At 36.9% G+C, this 21,528-nt stretch overlaps 1 protein-coding gene across 3 annotated transcripts in view; it reads left to right on the top strand.

Annotated features, from left to right (window-relative positions):
* Positions 1–21,528, top strand: part of FRY (FRY microtubule binding protein) — a 199,346-nt gene that overhangs the window by 166,056 nt on the left and 11,762 nt on the right. For all 3 annotated transcript variants that reach the window (XM_085320709.1, XM_085320707.1, XM_085320708.1), the window contains exons 49-58: positions 56–217; positions 1,047–1,121; positions 2,180–2,350; positions 8,236–8,436; positions 8,977–9,138; positions 12,798–12,961; positions 13,880–14,069; positions 19,548–19,697; positions 20,828–20,926; positions 21,392–21,475. In XM_085320709.1, coding sequence (XP_085176835.1) covers positions 56–217; positions 1,047–1,121; positions 2,180–2,350; positions 8,236–8,436; positions 8,977–9,138; positions 12,798–12,961; positions 13,880–14,069; positions 19,548–19,697; positions 20,828–20,926; positions 21,392–21,475 — 1,458 coding nt within the window. The remainder of the gene's footprint in view (positions 1–55; positions 218–1,046; positions 1,122–2,179; positions 2,351–8,235; positions 8,437–8,976; positions 9,139–12,797; positions 12,962–13,879; positions 14,070–19,547; positions 19,698–20,827; positions 20,927–21,391; positions 21,476–21,528) is intronic.

Raw genomic sequence — 21,528 nt, forward strand, 5'->3', positions numbered from 1 at the left:
CTTTATAAGTTCACTGTGGAGAACAGTACTAGAAAACAATTATTTTTCATTTAAGACTCCGATTATTGGGAGACGATATGATGAGCTGCAGAGCTCTTCCGGCCGCGACGGTAAGCCAAGGGCAATGGCTGTCACCCGAAGCACTTCTTCAACCTCATCAGGTTCCAACTCCAACGTGCTTGTGCCTGTGAGCTGGAAGAGACCCCAGTACTCGCAGGTAATCTCCTTTAGAGAAGCTCCCYATTCATTAACAACTTGTTCTCGGAGCAGTGGATTTAACACACACTGGGTTTTTAAAGGCTTGTGCCCTCATGGCCTGAGCAGTGCTCCACCAGCGTGGCTGTCTGGCTGCAGGTGCCCCCTGAATGTCCTTCTCCTACTCGGWAATGGACTGCGCTGTGACTGCCTCCTATCCAGACAGTGTTTTTCTTTTATCTCATAGGAAATGTGCCTCTTTAAGACCTCTAATTCTATATCAGGTTTAGCTGAAATGGACCAGTGAGTTCAGACATTAGCAAGGAGAGCACAAAGTGAAATTTTGGAAGCTTTGTTTCCTTGGAAATTGGATATAAAAAATTCCTTCAAACATTTCTTCTAAAAGTGATGTTTGATTGCATTACTGATTGTGATTAGCTGCCAGTTAAAATAAAATCAGATGGAATAAATGTATTTACTGCTTTTTTTTAATACAGCAGATCTATAGCGACTCAGGTATCAATTCTCAAAAAAAAAAAAAAAAAAAAAAAAAAGGCATGTGCTGCTTAATTTTAGGCATTTTAGTTGTCCCTTTGAAGTGATATACAGGATCCAGTGCTTTCTTATTAAGCTGAATAGAATTAATGGGCCAATTTAAAAATAAGAAACTAAAATAATTAACAGCTACTTTTATATATCCTTGTATGCACAGTTGCTCCAAAAGCAATCCTTTCAGCATGTAGTCATTCTTTGGTTGCTTCCTCCTAATTAAAAATTGCTAATTATGTCTCTAGTCACCAGGAGAATATGTGGTTAAAAAGATGCTAACTTGGAAATGTCTTGTTTTCTAGAAAAGAACAAAGGAAAAGCTGGTACATGTCCTATCTCTGTGTGGTCAGGAAGTTGGTCTGAGTAAAAACCCTTCAGTAAGTAGCCTTGTATTGACCATTCCTTTGTTTTTTTTTCTTTTGTCTTAAATTTTTAATATGGAGAACTTTATTTCCCAGAATTGCTAACCTGATTTGCATAGTTTCATGTCACATTTCTACTATTATAATTTCACTGGCCCATGCTGCATTTCTGAGTGTATAGACCAGTGAGTGAATGACCTTCTCACTTAAAGATGTGTTTACATACAGTGCTACATATCATTTTGCTATGAGAAATTTGTGATGCTTTAGGTTTTACTTATTGCCAGCTCAGTGGGTAGAAAGTAGTGATCTCTGGTATTACCAATCTAGAGCCTTTCTAAAGTACAAAATTAAATTACAGAAATAAAATAAAAGGTTCTAATTATTCCATTAAATAATAGTTCTAACATTGCTCTTTAGAGATTAATATTGACGAGTGCTCGGAAATGGGCAATGGATCATCCCCTATGGGAAAGCTCTTAAAATAGTTATTAGATATTTTCTTCAGAAATAGGAACATTTTTGAGTGTATTTTARTATGTTACCATATGTCACTTGTATTACGGTGAACAGGTTCCTCGTTTCTGCAGGACAGAAACCTTTGCCTTTTCTCAACTAAATWGCAGATATGATTATTTTTCAGTAGGAAAGGAAACATTGTAGCTTGTTAGATTTTCTTATCATGACACATTCTCAAGCATCATTTTTAACTAAAGATTTTTTGATGAGCTTATTAACTCATCACCTTGACAGCATTTTCTTTGCTAAGTTCTTTGAATTTTGTTCCTGTAAACATATACAAACATCTAGGCAAYATCAGTCTGCAGCCATTAGGAGGTAGCTCTAATATTCTTGGACGTGTTCCTGCAGTTGCAGGAACGATGTTGCTTCTTTGTACAAGTTTAATCTGAAGGCACCTGTCCAACATAAATAATAAAGAGTGTTCTAAAAATACTCACTGAAGGAATTAGGTGTGTACTGGAAATACAGACTTCCGAATAACCAATTACAGCTTTTAGGAAGAAACAACCGGAGGGAACACTTTCTTACCAGAGAAATCCTTTGAATTGTAGGTAATTTTTTCTTCCTGTGGTGATTTGGATCTGATTGAGCACCAGACAAGCCTGGTGTCTTCAGAAGACGGCACCAGGGAGCAGGAGAACATGGATGATTCAAACAGTGAACAACAGTTCAGAGTCTTTAGGGACTTTGATTTCCTAGATGTTGAACTGGAAGATGGGGAGGTACAGTATATTTTCTCTGAAACATCTTTTTTTRAAAACAGTTTGGTATTCTTTCTGCTAAATCCTATACTCTTTCTTTTAAATAAAACTTTAACTGTAAAACTATAATCTTTGAGCTGAGATTATTTATAATGTTCACTTAGTGTTTGCTTCAGTAGCAAAACAGTAACAGGCTACCACACCCTTCCTTTCAGAGTCTGCTTTAGGAAACGCTGCAAAACTGTTACTGAAAGATAAAGCGTCTGCTCTAATACCGATATGAATATCAAGCTTCTGTGACTTTTACGTAAATTTAGCTTAAATACAATTTTAGAGTCCCAAATTGTTAACAAAAATGTGTTTGCAGATTAAAAAATCTGTAAGTTAGATTTGTTTCAAGTCTGTTATTTCATGAGAAACCCTCCAAAACTTGGATTTAGGCCTTCGGGGTGCTACATTTCTCTTGCARCTACGGTTGAAATCACTAACATTTTGAGAGATGTACCTTCCACGCTGCTTAGGTGTCAGTGATTTCATCATTTCATACAGGAGCTAAACAGAACCCCGAGGGCTAGATCAAGTCTTGGCAGGCGAAGCCTGTCAGCTCACCTTTAGCTGAAACTGCTGAAGGGAAATAGTTGAAGAAGTGCTGAAGTTTGGGGGTGAGGGGTTAAAAATACCTTTTAACCTTGCTTGCACCAAACTTGGAGTGTTTCTTTCYACTTGAGTGAGAAAGGGCAAAAAAATGTATATTCATTGCCAAACAAGTCTAACAAATTTGTTGCTATTTAAAAGTTTAAATTTTGTTAGTTCTTTTGAAGTACTTAAAGGACAAACACTCAGCCAGCCTAACAGTGTAGTAAATTGTTTTGTCATAGTCCGGACCCAGATTTTGACCTGAATTCTCTCAGGCATCACTCTTAGCCCTAAGAAGAACACGTGTGCAAAAAGAAATAATCAGCATTCCCAGCAGTAGATTTACAGTAGTACTATTTAAGGTGCCCCTCAACTGTGATATAAGGTACTTGTGATTTTTTTTCTTTCCAAAGAAGATAAAGGATGAAGGAATGGGGAGAGACATCACAAAGTCCTTGTTTTCCAAGTCAGGAATCTCTRTGTACTCTCTGTACAAAATGTGGTAATTTTGGCTCACAGTAGCCTATCACTTYGCTGAAAAAATAAGTAGGTGGCATCAGTGATTGAAAATACACTGGCCAAGTATTATGAAGGAGCTTTAATGTTCTAAACARTGATAAATGATAAAACAGCAATGCCAGGTAACTGTCAAAAATATACTCACTGCGAGCTTTTCTGTATCTTAAATTCTTTCAAAAGAGACTAGACATATGACTAACTATCATGTGATTACTGTTTGTCCACTGAGTGACATTTAGAAATTTCTTCTTTCTTTTCACTAGCTAAAACCATATATATTTATGTGTGTGTGTATATATGTGTGTATATGTATGTATATATGTGTGTGTATATATATATATATATATCATCATATAAAATCTTCTGAAGAAAATATGGCATTCATTACTCAGAAGGAGAACAAATACCAAAATGGTAGACAAGTCACTGAACTGGCAGATTTTCAGTACTATTAATGTGGGCGTAGGGCAGAGACTTTGAACCTCCCAGCTCTGTGTCCTTGGCCCTCAGTGCAGAGCAACTCCCATCCAAAAGATTTGACCTTGTGGAGCGTGACTCTGCAAAGATTTGTACACATGTCGCTTACTTAAAGACTGAGACCAAAATTAGTCAATATGCTAATTGTCTTAAGTTGGTCGTAGACCGGATATCAAAATTCTCTTTTTTTATGTGAAGTAAAACTAAAAATCTAGCCTTATATTTAATACACATCTWAAACTGCCATAGATCTGAGTCCTTGCATTCCAAGGTTTAGTCTGGCCGGACTTAYTACTTTTTAAATAAATAAATATTTTGACCAAATTCAAACCCAATAGAAGAAGCTATGTCACTAATGACTCAGTTGAAACTGTGTCTGAATTTGATTTGTTCATAAACATGAATAAAACAGTGTTGGAAAACTTAAACTCGCAAAAGCACAAATAGCCTTTCCAAAAAATCTTATGATTTAAACAGGTCAGTGATGGTTGTATCATCCCCAGATCACATGGTGTACCTCTGTGAAATTTAATAGAGATGTGAAAGCAAGCCATGGATATTTTTAAATTTGAAAGATAGGTCTGAAGATCTGAAGTTTCTGTGATAACATTATTTACAATTGTAGGCAAATGTTTGTCATGATGTCTTTAATACAGTAATTTTACATAGATTCTTTCTATTTGTTTTTCTGTCTGTTATATCTGCTACCCAGGAACTTCAGGTAAGTCTTGAACTCAGATATGCTAGTGTATGTTCTGCCTTCTTGCAAACTTGTATGATAGAATAACATCATAGTTTTGTTGTTTGACCCCTCTTTAGTGTGTGCTTGTTTGGGGGGGAATGTGCGTGTGCTTGCATTTCTGATAGGTGCTTCATTTTTTGTCTTGTATTAGAAATATTTTGGAGGTCGTTTTCAAAAAATAAGTTGTAAATCATTAAGAGACATTCTCCTTCATTTTAAGATATTTATTTTTGACWTCTTCAGTTGGCTTTAAAAATTTTAAATTCTCTTGATCTAATATCAGCATTTTGAAATTAGGCCATTTCTATTTTTCGTATCTTTCTGCAGCAGTAATAGGTAGAAACAAAGAAAGAACTTAATTAGTTTTTAAAACATAGTAAAGTTAGTGCCATTTTTTTTATATGGACATGTAATATATAAATCCAGCTTTTCTGTTGTGATATACTGGCTCCTCTTAGCTAAACTAATGCTGATTAATGGGACCTCTTTAGACAGTTTAGATCACTGCATACCGGCCTGATATTGCAAATGATCTCGCTTAATTTAATTCAGCTGTATACTCCTACTGACTTTGCTGGAATCATTTACTGTGTGAAGAAAACTGAAAAGACACGTCAGCATTTGCAAGTTTGGGACCTTAACTTGCAGTTTTTCAATATTATATCAAGAATTGAAATGATACACAAATAATTGTACAATTGATGCAAAAATCAGCAGCAACAAGTGTTTTACAGATTGGTTTCTGAGAGGTTGTATGTCAATTACTGTTGAAGCGTAAGCACCAACAAAATCTCAGTCCCAAAAGGCCAGTGCTCTACAAGATACAAACATAGGGAAGTAGTGGCTTACTACTGAGTTCTACAGAACTAGTGCCYGTGCCCTACAGTAGTTGCATACTTTGTCAATGAAGTAGGGTAAAAATTTGTTTGCAGCAAGTTTTGCATGGTTCTTAGGGTCTTTATCAAGGATCTAGACTTCTGTCCCCCAAACAAAGTTGCTTCCCTGTTTACTTTCCCTTCAGTGCTTCCCCTTCCACCAGGTTTGCAATGCTTGGAACGGCTGGAATGGCAAGTCTGCTCCGCTACCAAATAGGTGGCCATGGTCATCCAAAGTCCTGCATAGTGCCAGCTAATTCTTGGCAAGGCACATTTATAAGAACTCTTTTCTTATATATTACTGGTGGCTTTTCAAATAAGAGATAATGTTGCTGCAGCTCTAGATAAAAATGAATAGCTTCTCAGCTACATCTTCCCTCCTGCTTGCTACCGGTGAAAGAAAAACCACTTCAGACTGCAAAAAACATAACTCCTATTTTAATAAACATGTGTTCACCTCTTGTTTAAATTCAGTATGACTCTGAGTGCCCCTATAGCAAGGTTACGCTAACCCAAATTGCTCTGGGTTATTTCATCTGTCGTGTACCTTTTCCATCACTTTTAATTCACTCTCCTTTTAATTGCATGTCCTATAACTGCCTCTTTATATATTTCACTGTTTTTTTTTCTGAGTTTCTTATTTAATACATTCCAAAATGAAAGAGCACCAAGAAATACACCTCTAGACACAGACTGCAAAGTTAACTGCTGGCTGTACTAGGCATTGTGAGGACCAGGGAGCCACAGCAGTCATTTCTGCTTGCTTGCTTGCTTATATATTTCCTCTTGTCATTTGTTAGTTCTGAAACTGATGTTTTGTGGAGGATGTCCCATTGCTGCACGTGTTCTCCAGCCTTCTTAGGGGAGGATGGAGTGCCAAATAATTTGTTGAAATAAGTAGTTGGGAACTGTACGATCATTTTTACAATCTAAGGAGACCTAATTTCTTAAATATTTGATGTTTTCTATCCCCACACCACGTTACGACATGATCTTTGTCCCATTATATGAAAACACAGGGTTTTTCTGCTACTGTGGCTTCATAACAATTTMATTTTCATTTGCTCTTGAATATAGTGCATTCCTTAATTTTGTGTTTCTTTCAGATTACATTTCTTGCGTTTCTGGATTGTCTTTTTCTTAAACATTTATRTTTTCTTTTTTTCTTTTTTCTTTGTATTTGTTCATGAAAGCTGAGCTTTGTGTTGTAAAGCTGAACTTTCCCTCTTTTCTATCATACTCCAAAATCCATTGCCTTGAAGTGCAGTGTTGCAAAATAAGATCTATTTGTACAAGTTTTTTGATCGTTAAGGAGGTAAAATTGCAATTTAATTAACTGCAGTTTATGCCCTTTGGCGCCCATTCAGTACAYGTCTGTCTGACATGTCCTGAGTGGGAATTACTCAAGTGTTTAAAATTAGAAGTCTGCTTAAGTGCCTTACTGAACTGAGACCTTTTTCTCCATGATCGAACATAGTTTTAAACTGCATGAGGCCAGGAGATACTTCCTGTCTAATCTGTGATTTGTTAACATTCGYGATTTTAAGGCAGAAAGGTCAGTGGTTTCATATTTAAAAGATAACGGTCAACTTGAATTTTCAGAAATTGATTTACTGGTTTGAGAGCGTAGCTTCTAACAGAGTCTTTTCTTTCTCTTCCCTGTGGGTCCATGGCAGACGTTATGGACATGCTCCTGTATTTGCCATGCAGGAGCCCAACTAGACTTGAAGAAGGGACTAGAAGAGGACTAGAGACCTAGTGCAGTTAGTGAAACTGGCTATGGGAGGCTGAAAAATACATAARCAAATAGAAAAAAAGGTGGAAAAATATTTGTCACACAGAAGAAATTAAATGATGTTTGTGTCGGTTCACCAGTCTAACAAATAATTTTGGATTTTGCTTAATGCACTCACTTTGTATTACTGTATATAGGATCAGAACTGAAAGTAAACATAAAATGTTTGGACAATTTGACTGTCCTTTTTAAAAAGTGAAATCTCAGTCAGTGCTGGTCAGATTGCTTTCAGAGTATAGCTTCAAATAATTTTAGGTTACAGTTTTAAGCCATATTGGCCTAGAATAAAACTTCAAAAGGTGTACTGCTTTAGTTATTGTGGTTTGTGTGCTAAATGAAGAGGTGCAATCAAATCTACCTTAACTCGTCATTATGATTATGTATTTAATGTCAAAACCTAAAATCGTTAACGTATTTTTTAYAATTGAAACATTGCTATGAGCTGTGGTCCTAATATTTTTAAACATCATGGAAAAATCTTTTAAAATTGCTTCTAAATTTTTATTTTGCCTGACATCGCTCCAGTGGTATTGAGGTGTGTGTATATGTTGACTTACAAAAACGAATTCTKAAATCAGCCAGTGCATGACAAACGTCTAATACTGAAAATAATGAATTTTCATTTAACTGTCATTTCCATGCTTCTGCTCTTATCTCCAGGTGAAGTGCTGGGAAATTTTAAACGCTCCTGTTACCCTATTGCTTAGCAAAATAATGTTCATACCAAATTTGTATTATAGCTTTACATAAAAGCATTTATAGCTTTACATAAAAGCATTCTTTAGCTAACTTTGTTCTAACGATTCGTTGTGGTATTTGATGAGTTTCAGCTCAAGAAAGCTGACCCTATCTCTGATTGCAGGGCGAGAGCATGGACAATTTCAACTGGGGAGTACGCCGGCGTTCTCTGGATAGCCTGGACAAGTGTGACATGCAGCTGCTGGAGGAGAGCCAGCTCTCAGGAAGTACGCCCAGCCTGAACAAAATGAACCATGAGGACTCCGATGAGTCATCAGAGGAGGAGGACCTGACCACCAGCCAAATCCTGGAGCACTCGGACCTCGTAAGTTGTTCRTTGGCAGTTTAACAATAGCCAGGGTTGGTTTTTAGACATGCTGATCCTTCAACTTCCTCTTGTCTAGGTGCAGCCTGAGCAGCTGGAATTGTCAGGGGGTTGGCACATAATGCAGTATTTGCTAGCTTCGGGCTTTTTCTTTATTTGCAAACATACACTAGAATTTCAATGGAAGTCCTAAACACAGGAAGCATAAAATATGATAAGTTGTTCTTTGCAGCAAATTGCTCCGTGCCAATTTCATGTAAATGATCAACAGTAAATAATTCTGATGTATATAATACTTGAAGAAATAGGACAAGACCCCGTTTTTGCAAACTGTGTCAGGTTTTCATTGTTTGCTTCTGGGATGTTTACATATAATTTTTATGGTAGAAATATTGAAAAAGTTATATCTTCATGTACAAATGAGCAGGGCTACTATCACCATCCTTTAAGACAATGTTTGYTTTGCATGTTCATAAAAACAATGTATGGTAGTGTAGTGCTACACTGAGTTCTTCTGTGCTTTTGTTGTCTTTTACACAGATTATAACTCTTTCTCCATCCGAGGATGCCAATCACGTCGACTCACTTCCTACATCATGTGACACAACCTCAGCAGACCCCCATCATTTTAATATAGGAACATCTAGCTTTGATGTCTCTTTGCCTGACATGAATAATCTCCAAGTGTCTGAAAGTTCCAAGGTGAAGGAACTTTGATTTTCTTTTCCAACTATAGTATATTTTATATAACGTTTTTACAAATTCATTTTACCTAAATCTTTTTTTTTTGAAAGGTTTGATCTGTGGAAGTAGATACATGCACACTTTCCATATATAATGGCAGCATAAACAATTCATAAACACATTCATATGTTCCTGCACATTTCTTTTCTACTTACRTTCTCCTCATTAAAAGGGTTGTATTTATTGTTTCTTAAGTATATTGCACGATATATTAAGCAAAAAGCTACTAGCTAATTGCAAGATAAATTCATGGAATAGTTAGACTCTAACTTCTAATAGTTAGACTCTAGACTTCTCTTTTGTTCTTCAAGCTGATTCTAAAGAATGATTTGCTAACTTGAGTGTGGGTGTATGCATGTATTCTTGGAGATTTTTTCGTATGTGGGAACCTATTGTACAGTTGTGTGCACACTGGATTCAGTTCTTGCCTTTTGGCAGGCATTCAGAAATTTTGAATTCATGATCACAATATTAAGCCAGCTTTTTTAGGGGGGCAGGGTTTGCGAGGATGAAACAGCCGTTTTCAGCACAGTTTATTTTGGATAGTTGTATAAGAAGATGCAACCTGAACCTAATGTAAGGTTGGTAAAAGATTGCCAGTGTGCAGGTGTTTGTTAGTTTTCTGTTTGATAATATTTCTGTTTGATACTTCTGTGTATGGAAGATCAGGTGAATCTAATGCTCTCACTCTTTCTCTAGAAATGTAATCTGAGGGTTTGTGGGGTTTTTTTGTTTTCTGTGGCTTTATGACGTTGTTGCCTTACCAGGGAGGATTTCTCTGTCRTGTCGGAGCTGGTTGTCTTGTACAGAAGAGCGGCATAAGAGAATGGGGGAGAAGAACATAAAAGTCCTGTGTGGTCACCAGCTTTCGTTCCAGTTCTTGCCCTCCATGCCCTCCAAATGCAGCCACAAATAAGTGATCACAAATATGGGATACAGCACTCCGTGTAGCAGAAGTTACAGAAGCTTTGTAGAGGGCAGGGAGCAGGGAAGGAGGTTGGAGCTGGGCTGCCTGTTGTGTTTAGAAACCTCCCCAAGAGGAAGAAGGGTCAGGAGGWGGGGGCTGTGGGTACGGAGAAGAGGGGAACCCCTCAAAATAATGGTAGTGGAAAAGATAAAATGATTTGTGAAAGCAACTGTTGGTAGACAAGTTACCTCATAGCAAGTGCAAGTAGGAGGTGTTGGCAGAATTTCTGTCTGGGAACCAACAACAGTAAGAGCAGACACTCTTGCAGGTGATGACTGCTCATGCAGCCAGATGTATTAGCAACTGATAGGTGAATTAGGAATTGCAGATCACAGCTTCTGAGTTTCATGTAAGCCAGGGTTTCAGAATCCGTAGAGTGAAAATCTCATTAATGTCCCTGTGTCCCAATAATCATGCACCAGTGTTCATCAAAAAGYGAAAAGCTTTAGAAAAGATAAAGAAGTAAATAATGAAAAATCACTAGAGAGGCAAATCCTAGGCAAATTCAGCTGGTCCTGAGACAGGTTTGGTATCAGTGAAATGCATGAACCAAAATGACAGGCACTTGCCAGTGTTACAAAGATAATGTTTTAATTGCTGAACTTGCACAGAAAATTTTCTTAGTGTTTTTTGCCTGAAATATACTTTCTAGTTTGCATACTTCTGTATTTTTACTCAAAACAAACCAGAGACGGTATAAACAAACTTAAAAGATCTGGTTTTGTATTTATTTTAAGGAAGAAATAATCCGATTTGTAATCAGAAAACTTGCAACTTGCCCCTCAATGATTTCACTGAATTTGATAACACAAAATCTCTGCTCTTTCCCATTTCTTTTTTCCTCTATTATTTTATTTTCAGTATGCTGATTGCATATCATCAGTAATGCAGAGGTATATTTTTGTTACTTCTTTAGTGTTACACAAAATAATTTGGTTGTTGCATCATGAGCAAAACCAAAAATAGCATCTCAACTTTAAATAGATGCCAAGAATGACAGCAASAGACAGATTAAGTAATGCCTGAAATGTCTCAGTGTCAAAATCAAGGTGTCATTGAGCTATTGGCAAGAAATCAGTTTAACTTATTTTCTATTAAAAGTAGTGATTACAACACTTAAGAGAGTAGCTGTAGGGAATTAGAAAGTAGTGATGGATAACACTGTGAGGCATGAAAGGTTCAGATGTTGTTATTTTATAGTTTTTCAAGTTATCTCCTCTTCCTGGAAGTGTGTTCCAATCCTACATCAATATTTAGGGCTCACTTTTTTATTTTACTTTTTCAGCATTTTGTGAGACTCTCGTGGCTGTGGGGAGGTGTTTGTTTCTTCTTTATTGCTTCCTCACCAGCTGCCACGAAAATCTGGTTTCCTCATATATGCACTTTCATTGCCATAAGTAAACTTTAAGCTTATTTTTCATATTTTAATGTAGTTAATACTAACTGCTTCTTGAAGAGGCATAAAACATTTATGCTTCTTGCCACATAGTTTGACTTCTGTTCTGGTAAACCAGCTATATAGCCTTCGTTTCTTATTTCAGAACGGTTTGTGCTCTTATTCATTTCATCTGGCCTAAGCTCAGGAACATTCCTATCCCTTCTGCTTTTAGAATAAAACAAAAAACTCTATTACTTAATTTTGGATCCTGTTYTTTCTGATACAAACCTTGTTTAATTTTCAGAAATTCAAATCCCTAGTATTTTTATTTAGGAATCAGGCAGGTCTGGTAACCTCTGAAGGCCACTTCACTGTCTTCAAATTCCACTTGCCACAGATTTCCCTCCCTCCCAGCTCTCAGCACATATATGTATAAACCTATTTGTGTATGTGTGCACACACACGCATGCACACACGCGCACACTCACACACACACACCTCTTACAAGACACCCCAGCCAGACCAGRTAGAGAGTTTATCAGCTACACATTGCAGTCATCCCAACAGAAACTGCTTTCCAGAGATGCTATTGATAAYGCAGACAAACAGCAGAAGATTGAAAATGAAATAAAGCTTATTTAGGCTAAAACTGCAAGAGAAGAAAGAAACAATAAGAGAATTCAAAACTTTTAGGTGGAAGGAAGGAAACAGAAGGAAATGGTAAAAGTATAATCCTATAGTGGCCTGTAAAATGCTTAGGATTCCTCTTAGAAGTCATTATGTAATTATGAGAAAATTGAGCAAACGAGAATTGAGAAAATACTTCTCAATTCTAAATGTACATACAGTCTTCCAGATGATTATACTTTTCAACATATTTTTGAAAGGCTTTGGTACATGTGCGGACACTATAATGTGATAAATGGCAAGAATAACCTGACAGTAACAAAAACTCCATTGTTTTTTCTGAAAAAGATACTTCCCTGCTATGTTGCCAAATGCATTGAAATCTGAAATTCTTTGTTGGATAAACTAAGTTGAAGAAATACCTTTAAAAACAATATCGATCTCAGGCAGCAAGTTAAGCAAATACAACGTTTTTAAAGAAGTGTAACTTGATTCTTGTCATTTATAATCTATGGCTTTGTGCAATGTAACATGTTGCCTAGTGGCTTTTTTCTTTCCAATAAATCTTTTCTATTTATTACTGGAATTAACTCACTATTTTGCTATTTTCTAAGGCATCATAGTTCTTTATATTCATTCCCCTAGGCTGAAGCCATACATGAAGAGCAAGATACAGCAGTCCATGAAGATGACCTTTCTGGGTCTACAAATGAACTGCCTGGAGCATTTGAATGCAGTGATAGCCTTAGTCTGGATATGACAGAGACTGAGGACAAAGTTGACAGGCTGGAACAATTTGCTCTTGCCAGGTATAAACTATTATTTATACAAGTGCTTTTACACTGTACAACAAAGTGGTAGCAAGACATTAATTAATTTCATCCTGGAATTTTATATTTTGAGCAAAATAGATGTAAAATTCTCGTGAGTTTAAAGCAGTGAGAAGACAACGTACAGTATACCTACATAATTACCACAAATGCCAAAAAAGCAAGATTTTCCTTGTAGGAGAATCAAGACATGATTTGTACRTACCTCTCTGCAGTTAGGCATTATGTACATAATGTATTTTATTAAAAGTCAAAAGGATTTTTAAAGATTTGTGGCARTGGAAATACTGCTTAGTTAACTGTTCAAAGTCATATAATCCATGCATTTGTCTTTCTGATCAGTTATGGGTCATAAGAAATCACAATATTATCAGAAATGCCATCTGAGTACTCCYGAGGCTGCTGGCGAGCAGGGCTGGACTCGAGCACATGTTTTTACAAGGCCATAGATAGTGCAGYTCTTTCTAGTTTTGAATAGGGTTGAGTTTGACTGCAATCAGCTCTTGCTCATGAAGAGGAGGAGTACAGGATCCATAGCAAAGCCCTCTCTCTATGTATGTGCATTTGTTTTAGAATCACAGTTCCTGTTCTTAGGAGACGCAGGGAGTATTCTCCATCTCAAAGAAAAATACACAGGAGCAAATAGCTTAATACCTGTTAAAAATGGTAGCCAGCCTGTTTTACTGACCGTAGAACCCCAGGATAATTTTTAGTTGTAAAGAGAATGTGGAGAAGAGATAGATATCTCTTATGTTAGAGATCAAGTATTCTGCAATAGGGAAAGACAGATGATAGTGGCCTGAAGCTGGGATTCCAATTTGGAGGGTTTTCCTCATTTATTTGCCACTTCCTTGGTATCCCTCCTTTCAGCACTGCTTATTTTCTTTTCTCCTTTAGTTTTGGTGATGTTGATCGGAATGCCTCGCCTCCTCCCTCGCCATTTTTTTCTGCCATCCTTGCTGCATTTCAGCCGGCAGCATGTGATGACGCAGAAGAAGCCTGGCGCAGTCATATCAACCAGCTCATGTGCGATTCTGATGGTTCCTGTGCAGTTTATACGTTTCATGTGTTCTCTTCCCTGTTTAAGGTAAGAAAATAGGTTTAAGACTCAAAGTTAAAATGTTTAGGTTGTGTATAGCTATTAGGAGTTTCTTAGTAATAGCTGCAGTAATGAACTAACAGTTACTGGAGCCATTATCATTTCGCATGTTGCAGAATTATTTTACCAGATTTTCATGCAGAACTGTCTTCTAGAACCAGTTTTGTCATAAAAAATATTATGCATCTCATACTTGCAGGTTTGAAGGTAACATTACAAAATGTGGATTCAGTTTAAGAAATATTTTCTTCTCTAGTCTACAAATAGCCTAAAACGGTAACTACAAGAGACAGGAAATAGCCTTTTCATCTCAAACTATTGTTAATCTGTGTTTTCACTTCAAACTGTTGAAATCTGAGGAGGTCTATGTAAGGTCAACATGATTAAATACTATGCAGCTAATAATCTTAATATAAATATCCAGCTGCCATGATGTGGTTTAAATTCCAAACTACAGGCCTATAGACTAGAAATCCATTTCTCCTTTCTAAAAGCGTATCATGTCACCAGTGCAAAGATAAGCATCCTGCAAAAATAGAAGGAAAAAAAAAGGGACAAATGTACCGGTTGTTCTAGGAATGATTGTCTGTTTTCAAATGTAACTGATTTTAAAGCCTTTCTGACTTTTTTTTCTGCTTTATATGAGACAGCTGCAGGATGGTTAACCTGCTGCAGCAGTGCACACACCAGCCAGGTACCTTCATGCAGAGTTTAAGTTCAGACAGTCTCAGACCATACAAGGCTTTTTAAGTAGCAAAGGGCACCCCACTAATAAACATACCATTTCAAGATTTTTGCAGATATATTTAAGGCTATATTAGTTTGAGGAAGAAGCATCATATGTTAGGAATTTGTTTTCCATCCTGTTTCCTCAGCATTTCACCTGGGTTAATTTGTATGTCCCTTGAACCGCATCCTGTGTTCTGCTTTAAACATTGCACCACTGGAAACATGGGTACTTAAAGTTAGGCATCCTTTAAAAGGCTATCTGATAAATAACTCTTTGAAAAACCCCAGTGCTGACTGGAGCGCATGACAGCTCGACTTTGAAAATGCATCCTGTGTTTCTTCATGATGTGTATTTCAGCTTTCCTTTGCCAGTATTTCAGGCCTAGATGTTAGTAGTCCTGTTCAAGTGTTCAGAGAATTACTTTTTTTCATTCACTTTTAAAGGATCTGCTGTCATGCACTTCTGAAAGCTAAAACAGCAAATGATACAGAATAGTGCAAGACCTTAAAATAACCTGTGCCTGCTTAGCTACAACTTCTGTAATATGCACAATGCATTTACTGTTGTACTTGCCTTATTTTAAATAGATAACCTCCTCATTTTCTTCAGCTGGATGAGAAAGATATAATACTATTCTCAAAAAAATTTCTATAGAAACAAAACCTGAGAAACAGTAATGAAAAATAGAAGATGCTAATAATATCAACAAACCAGTATTTTCTAGCTAGAGTCAGATACTTTTAGACTATAAAAATAGATTTGTTCTCCTGTTTAGGATTAAAATATAGGAGTATTATCTTTCTCAAATCTTTCCATAAGAACCCAGCTCATCTGGAATTGTATTATGTTTGCCCTATAAAACTCTGCTACTCATCACTAACTTAAAAGACTTTCAACCCTCACCAACAGGAAGTTTCAGAAACAAGCCTAGTAGGCTTGCAACATGAACTACTGCCAAAAAATATTTAACTGTGCTAAAAAATCCTTGTTTGGAGCAGCCTGTCAAATTGAATACTTAAAGTGAAAGAAGTGCGTTTTCCAGGGCACCTATATTTCAGTCTGCATCAAGTTAATGGTATCTTGGATATTCGCCTACAGCATGCTGAACTTGTTTAAAATTCCTGAAATTATTGAAGTACTTCTCCTGTAAACTAGTGGTATCTCAGAGATCTCCGGATAATCTTTATGGCTCGCTGCTCTAAGCTGCCTCTTTGTATTCAGTCAAATCAACTGTTTTCCAGCAGACCATCTGGTTCCAAGACACACAGATTTGAGACCCAGCAGTTTCCATAACTGAGCCTTTCTATTACTAAAAATCCTCTTCCTAGCTGGAAGAAAATGTCAAGTTAAGAAGAAAAACTTCTGAGAATATTTTCTTCTTATTTACATTCACCTAAAACACACAGTGACTGTATGTAGACATATACTTATTCATACAGTTGATGAGTCCCTTTTCATAAAACATAGGCTGCCTTCAGGCCTTGCTTGAAGGATATCCATCATGTAATCTGCACCCAAAAGGACAGAACTGAGATAAGTCATTGCAGAACTAATAGTTCATGTATGAACAAAATAATATATTTGGTGAAGTAACAAAGACAGACAGCAATGTGCAATTTATGCTCATTACAAGTTTTAGTACTTTGTTTCAGCCAGTTGTTGTCTTAGCTGTAGATTGATTGAGTGTTGTTTTTTGAATATGTGGAAAGGAAATCAGTAAAGGAAGAATATGCTTTGCTTAATCTGTGGCTGCAGTGTTTTGAGGAAGCTCTTCCCATAAAATAACTAAAATTTTTTAACACATCAAAAGATAAGGGACCTCAGAAGTTCATGTAGTTCCTTTTCTTGCCCAGGAAGGGATCAATTACAACTATCATTACTGTCAAATGTTTCTAAATTTTTTTCTCTAAGTTGTTCTTAACCTTTAGGCTATGGTGAAACTTCACAATTTTTCCAGGCAATATAGTCCAATGCTTAACTCTCCTTAGCCCTTTAAAACTTTTCTTTCTGTGTTTTGTGCCTATGGCTTCTTGCTCTACCCACAGCACTTAGGTAGAAGATTTATTCTTCTTTGCTTTGCAACTGCTGCTTGTATTTGAGGACCATTATCATGACTTCTCCTATCTCAAACTTCTTTCAACCTTCCTCATAAGTCATATTTTCCAGACTTCAGACTGTTTCTATGGGCTCCCTTCAGTTAGTCTGTGTATAGCTTGAAAAGCAAGAGCAGACTCTGTACTACAGCCTAGGTTCCTACCAACACTGACTCTACCAGGAGGATCCATGTTTTATAGAAGATACTCCTGTTTACACATCTCTATCCAGTAAGTGCTGTACAGTAGGATATAATTAATTCATTTTCCACTTATAACCACTTATAATATAGTATCCAGGTCTTTTCCTACAAAATTCTGCCTTCCTGTTTTTTCACCATCCTGAATGTGCTTTGTTGATTGTTCCTACCTAGGCAAAGAACCTCGTCCTTTTTGCTTTCTCCAGTTTACCAGGATCATTCTRAATTATAATCTGGTCCTCCAAGGAGCTTGCAGCCCCTGCAGTTTAGTCATCCATGCATTCAACAAGCATGTTACATATTCCACCATTCAGTATTTTCATTAATGACTTGTATAATGCCTATCTGAGACAAATCCCAATGTTATCCTGTTAAATTTATCTTTCCAACTGACCACCTCTAGGCCAGTYCTCTTCCTTACTTCTAGGTTAGTAAGTGATTTAATATATATCAGAACAATTACTTCTTCCCCTGAAAGAAGCTTTTACCCTTTTATGGAAATTAGATTGGTTTGATATGATTTGYTCTGAACAAAATGTGTTGCCTATTATTCATCCCCAATATGCATCATTTCTCTGAGTCCACATGAATTATGTGGAGATTGTAACATGAACAAACAAGAAATTAATTGCATGAATATTTATTCTACATATTCCATGATCACAGCCATTCAAAGAAACAGTGATTTATGCCTTTTGCATATGTTGGTGTCCCATGAGCACCAAGCCAGTGCTGTGCAACAGCTTATTTTTCATGCATATTTTAACTTTTATTTTTAACCTCTCCATATTTTCTAAGATAATACAGATGGTTATGAAAAGATCATAAAATATTAAAGTTTTAGAATTATGTACTGCCCTGTTTTGCCAGTGCACAGAAGAGAGTCTGAACCCAGCTTCTCTGGCAGAGGGGGAAGTTCTGAGCTTTTGTGGGGTCAGTGCATACAACCATCCTTTGCTGCCTTTGTTGCAAATATGGGGAACAAGCCTAATCTCAGAGTGTGCTGTGCTCTGACTGTCCTCAGCTGGTAGGACACAGGAGTGASACAGGAGATCGTACCAGGGTTGTACAAGCAAACTCAAGAAGCTGTAATTAGAAAGAGCCTCTTGTCTGTGCTGCAAACTCAATGCAGCTGGAGAGTCTGGACAAAATACTGACTGACACATGTCATGTTGCATGTGTTGAAGTAAAATGGTACAAACACATGGTAAGACAAATAGCAATCTGATCTTGTCTATTATCAGGGCCAGGTCAGATGCTTCAGAGAGAGGTTCACAAATAAGCAAGTACTTAATAATTTGTCTGTAAAAAAAAGCTTTATTTTAACCATCTTATCAATTATTTTTTGGCTACAATGTAATGGTTTATATAGCTTTGTTTTTTAAGTCCAGTCTAGCAGTATACATTATCCTAAAGTCCTGGATTCAACTCAGCTGATTTTAGGTACTGCACTTATATGCCTCAAGGTAGGAGCAGTAGCAGGCTATTCATATGTCTTTGAGCTGAAGAGATATTTGGGAAGCCCTTACTTCTGTCTGATAAGGACTACTTACAGTGATACAGGTCCTAACCTACAGTTCTCACAGAAATRCCTATGGTTACATGGGATAAATCATGTAAAAGTGAATTTTATTTTAAAAAATCATTTGCGTGTTACTCCCAGCTGCTGAGCTGCTGACCTTAATGAGCTGTATTTTGGCAATGAAACCTGCTGTGTATGTATCTATATAATTATTTCAGTTCCTGGAAGACTAAAATATTGTTTTATTTATTATTCATTTTATGTATTATTTATGTATTCACTGAAAAGAAAGTAATAACACTAGACTGCTTCTGGAGGGCTAGACTCTTTTAGAACTCAAAATATCAAAAGAAAAACCTTCTGAGAAGAATAATTCCCGGATGCAATGCAGTATTTCTGGAGTCCTCCCAAGCAGCAGAAAAGTTGTTGTAGTATGAAAGTTTTTCCCACAGGGGAAAACAGAACTTCTTTTATGATTTTTCCATGCTGCTGTTTGGCATTAAGATGTTTGTTACATTAYCTGATTAGCCACTTGACGTGGAGTAGTAACAAAACAATGCCCGGAACGGGCAGAAAAAGTAATGTGCTGATCAACTCAGTTAACTCTGTATAGCTAAGAAAAAGCTACACTTGGGGAGAACGTTTTGAAAAGAATGAATCATCTTTACAGAAAATAATATATTTCAGTATTAGATATAAATTCTGTGACTAGTTTCATAGCTGCCCAGTAGAGGAAACTTCTCTATACTGTGTCCACCRTAATTATTACTCAGTATTCTTGAGCAAACACTCAGTTCTCCACAGGGAGAACTTTTGCATATGTTATTGTATGAAGAAAGGAAAAAAGCATGCCATTTGTTTACAAAGGAAAAAAGYTTGTACTTGAGAGAAGAATGTGATAAGCCCTATTTTGCTTTACAGAATATTCAGAAAAGATTCTGCTTCCTAACCTGTGATGCAGCTAGTTACCTAGGAGACAACCTGCGAGGGATAGGCTCAAAGTTTGTGAGGTCTTCTCAGATGTTAACATCGTGTTCAGAGTGTCCGACCCTTTTTGTAGATGCAGAAACAGTGAGTATATTCCTTTCGAAGGTCATGTATGGCATTTTAGCGGGTTATTTCACTGGTTATTTCACTTACAGTCAATTCTTGAACAGATACATCAAGAGGATACCACCTCCTCTCTCTGACTTCTTATCTCCTGTTTTGCCCAAGTAAAACAATTGCCTACCAGACCCAGTTAGCTCTGCAAAAGGAAAAGGAGAAGCTATTTTGATGACAATATGTTCAGTAGCTTCATATGATTGAACTGTGTTGTGAGCTGGGTAATAAAGATATGTGTTAGGGAATGAGACCACTCTTCCCATTGTTTTTATTCTGGCCCATATTCATCCAACACCCTCAGGTCTGTGTGGCCTCKTGCAGGAATATAGAGGTAGGATTTTTTGAACTGTAATCCTGGACCTGCTTTTTACCTACTGCTATGCCCATGGAAAAGCTGGGCCATCACTAAAGAGCTATGGAGATTAACAAGTTAATCTGGGCCTCTTTAACCTGGAGAAGATAAGACTGAAGGGGGATCTTACCAATGTGTATCTGAAGGGAGAGTGTCAAGGGGATGGGGCTAAACTCTTTTCAGTTGTCCCATGCGAAAGGACAAGAGGCAACGGGCAAAAACTGAACCATAGGAAGTTCCAGCTGAATGTGAGGAGGAATTTCTTCACTGTGAGAGTGACAGAGCACTGGAACAAGTTGCCCAGAGAGGTTRTGGAGTCTCCTYYTCTGGAGATATTCAAGACCTGCCTGGATGCAACCCTGTCTAACACATTCTAGGTGACCCTGCTTGAGCAGGGAGGTTGGACTAGATGATCTCCAGAAGTCCCTTCCAACCTTACCGATTCTGTGATTCTGTGAAGCTCTGTGCAATATTTTATTTTAGGGAACTCCTCTCAGAAGTTGTTAAACCAAGAACACAATTTCAGTTCCAAAGTATGCACAAGCACTGTTGGGTTTTTGGTATGGTATCCTATCTATATATATTGTACTGTATAAATATAAAATCAAGTATTTTTCAGTAGTTGTATCTCTAAATCCAAGTATTCTTTTCCAAGACCTCTTCTGTTCTATCCTTTCTATTCTACTAATATTTTTATTTTTTTTATAAGTGACCTTTACTAGCCCTTTTGATTTAATTTCTCCAGCTCCTGTCCTGCGGCCTTCTTGAAAAGTTGAAGTTCAGTGTTCTAGAACTGCAGGAATATCTGGACACATATAACAACAGGAAAGAAGCAACTCTCTCAGTATGTTAGAGTATATTACATTTTTTTTGTATGTATGCTTATGCTATGTCATGTGACTGCAGATGGTATCAGAGCTATTTAAATGAATATTAAATAAAGCAATGTGTTTCAAGTATTGGATTCATTAAATGTTATTTCCAGAACATAGGAACCAAAAATATGACTATTGCATCCTTACCCCTAAAAAACATTGACATCTCTAATATTCCAAGTCTCTCCTTTATCCTGATTAGTAATCAGTTAATTATTTTTCTTGATTTATGCATTTCAAATGCTAATAGAAATTAAGACTGTAACTTGAAAGTTACAGACAAAGCAAATTTTCATGGTCTGTATGAATAAGGAATTCAACTACAAATGTTTGTGTTTACATACTATACTGTGAAGCTGAAATACTGCTTACCTTTCTGCAAATCAAGCTATAGACCTTATTCATATCTTCTTTCAATTTCTATCTGAAAACAGTGGCTTGCAAACTGCAAAGCAACATTTGCTGGGGGCTCACGAGATGGAGTTATTACCTGCCAGCCAGGGGACTCAGAAGAGAAGGTAATACATGAGCACAAGTAGTTCACTCCTCTAAAGTGATATATGTGACATAT

Source organism: Rhea americana, unplaced genomic scaffold, assembly GCF_003343005.1.
Source record: "Rhea americana isolate MKP2758 unplaced genomic scaffold, rheAme1 scaffold_65, whole genome shotgun sequence".
Lineage (NCBI taxonomy): Eukaryota > Metazoa > Chordata > Aves > Rheiformes > Rheidae > Rhea > Rhea americana.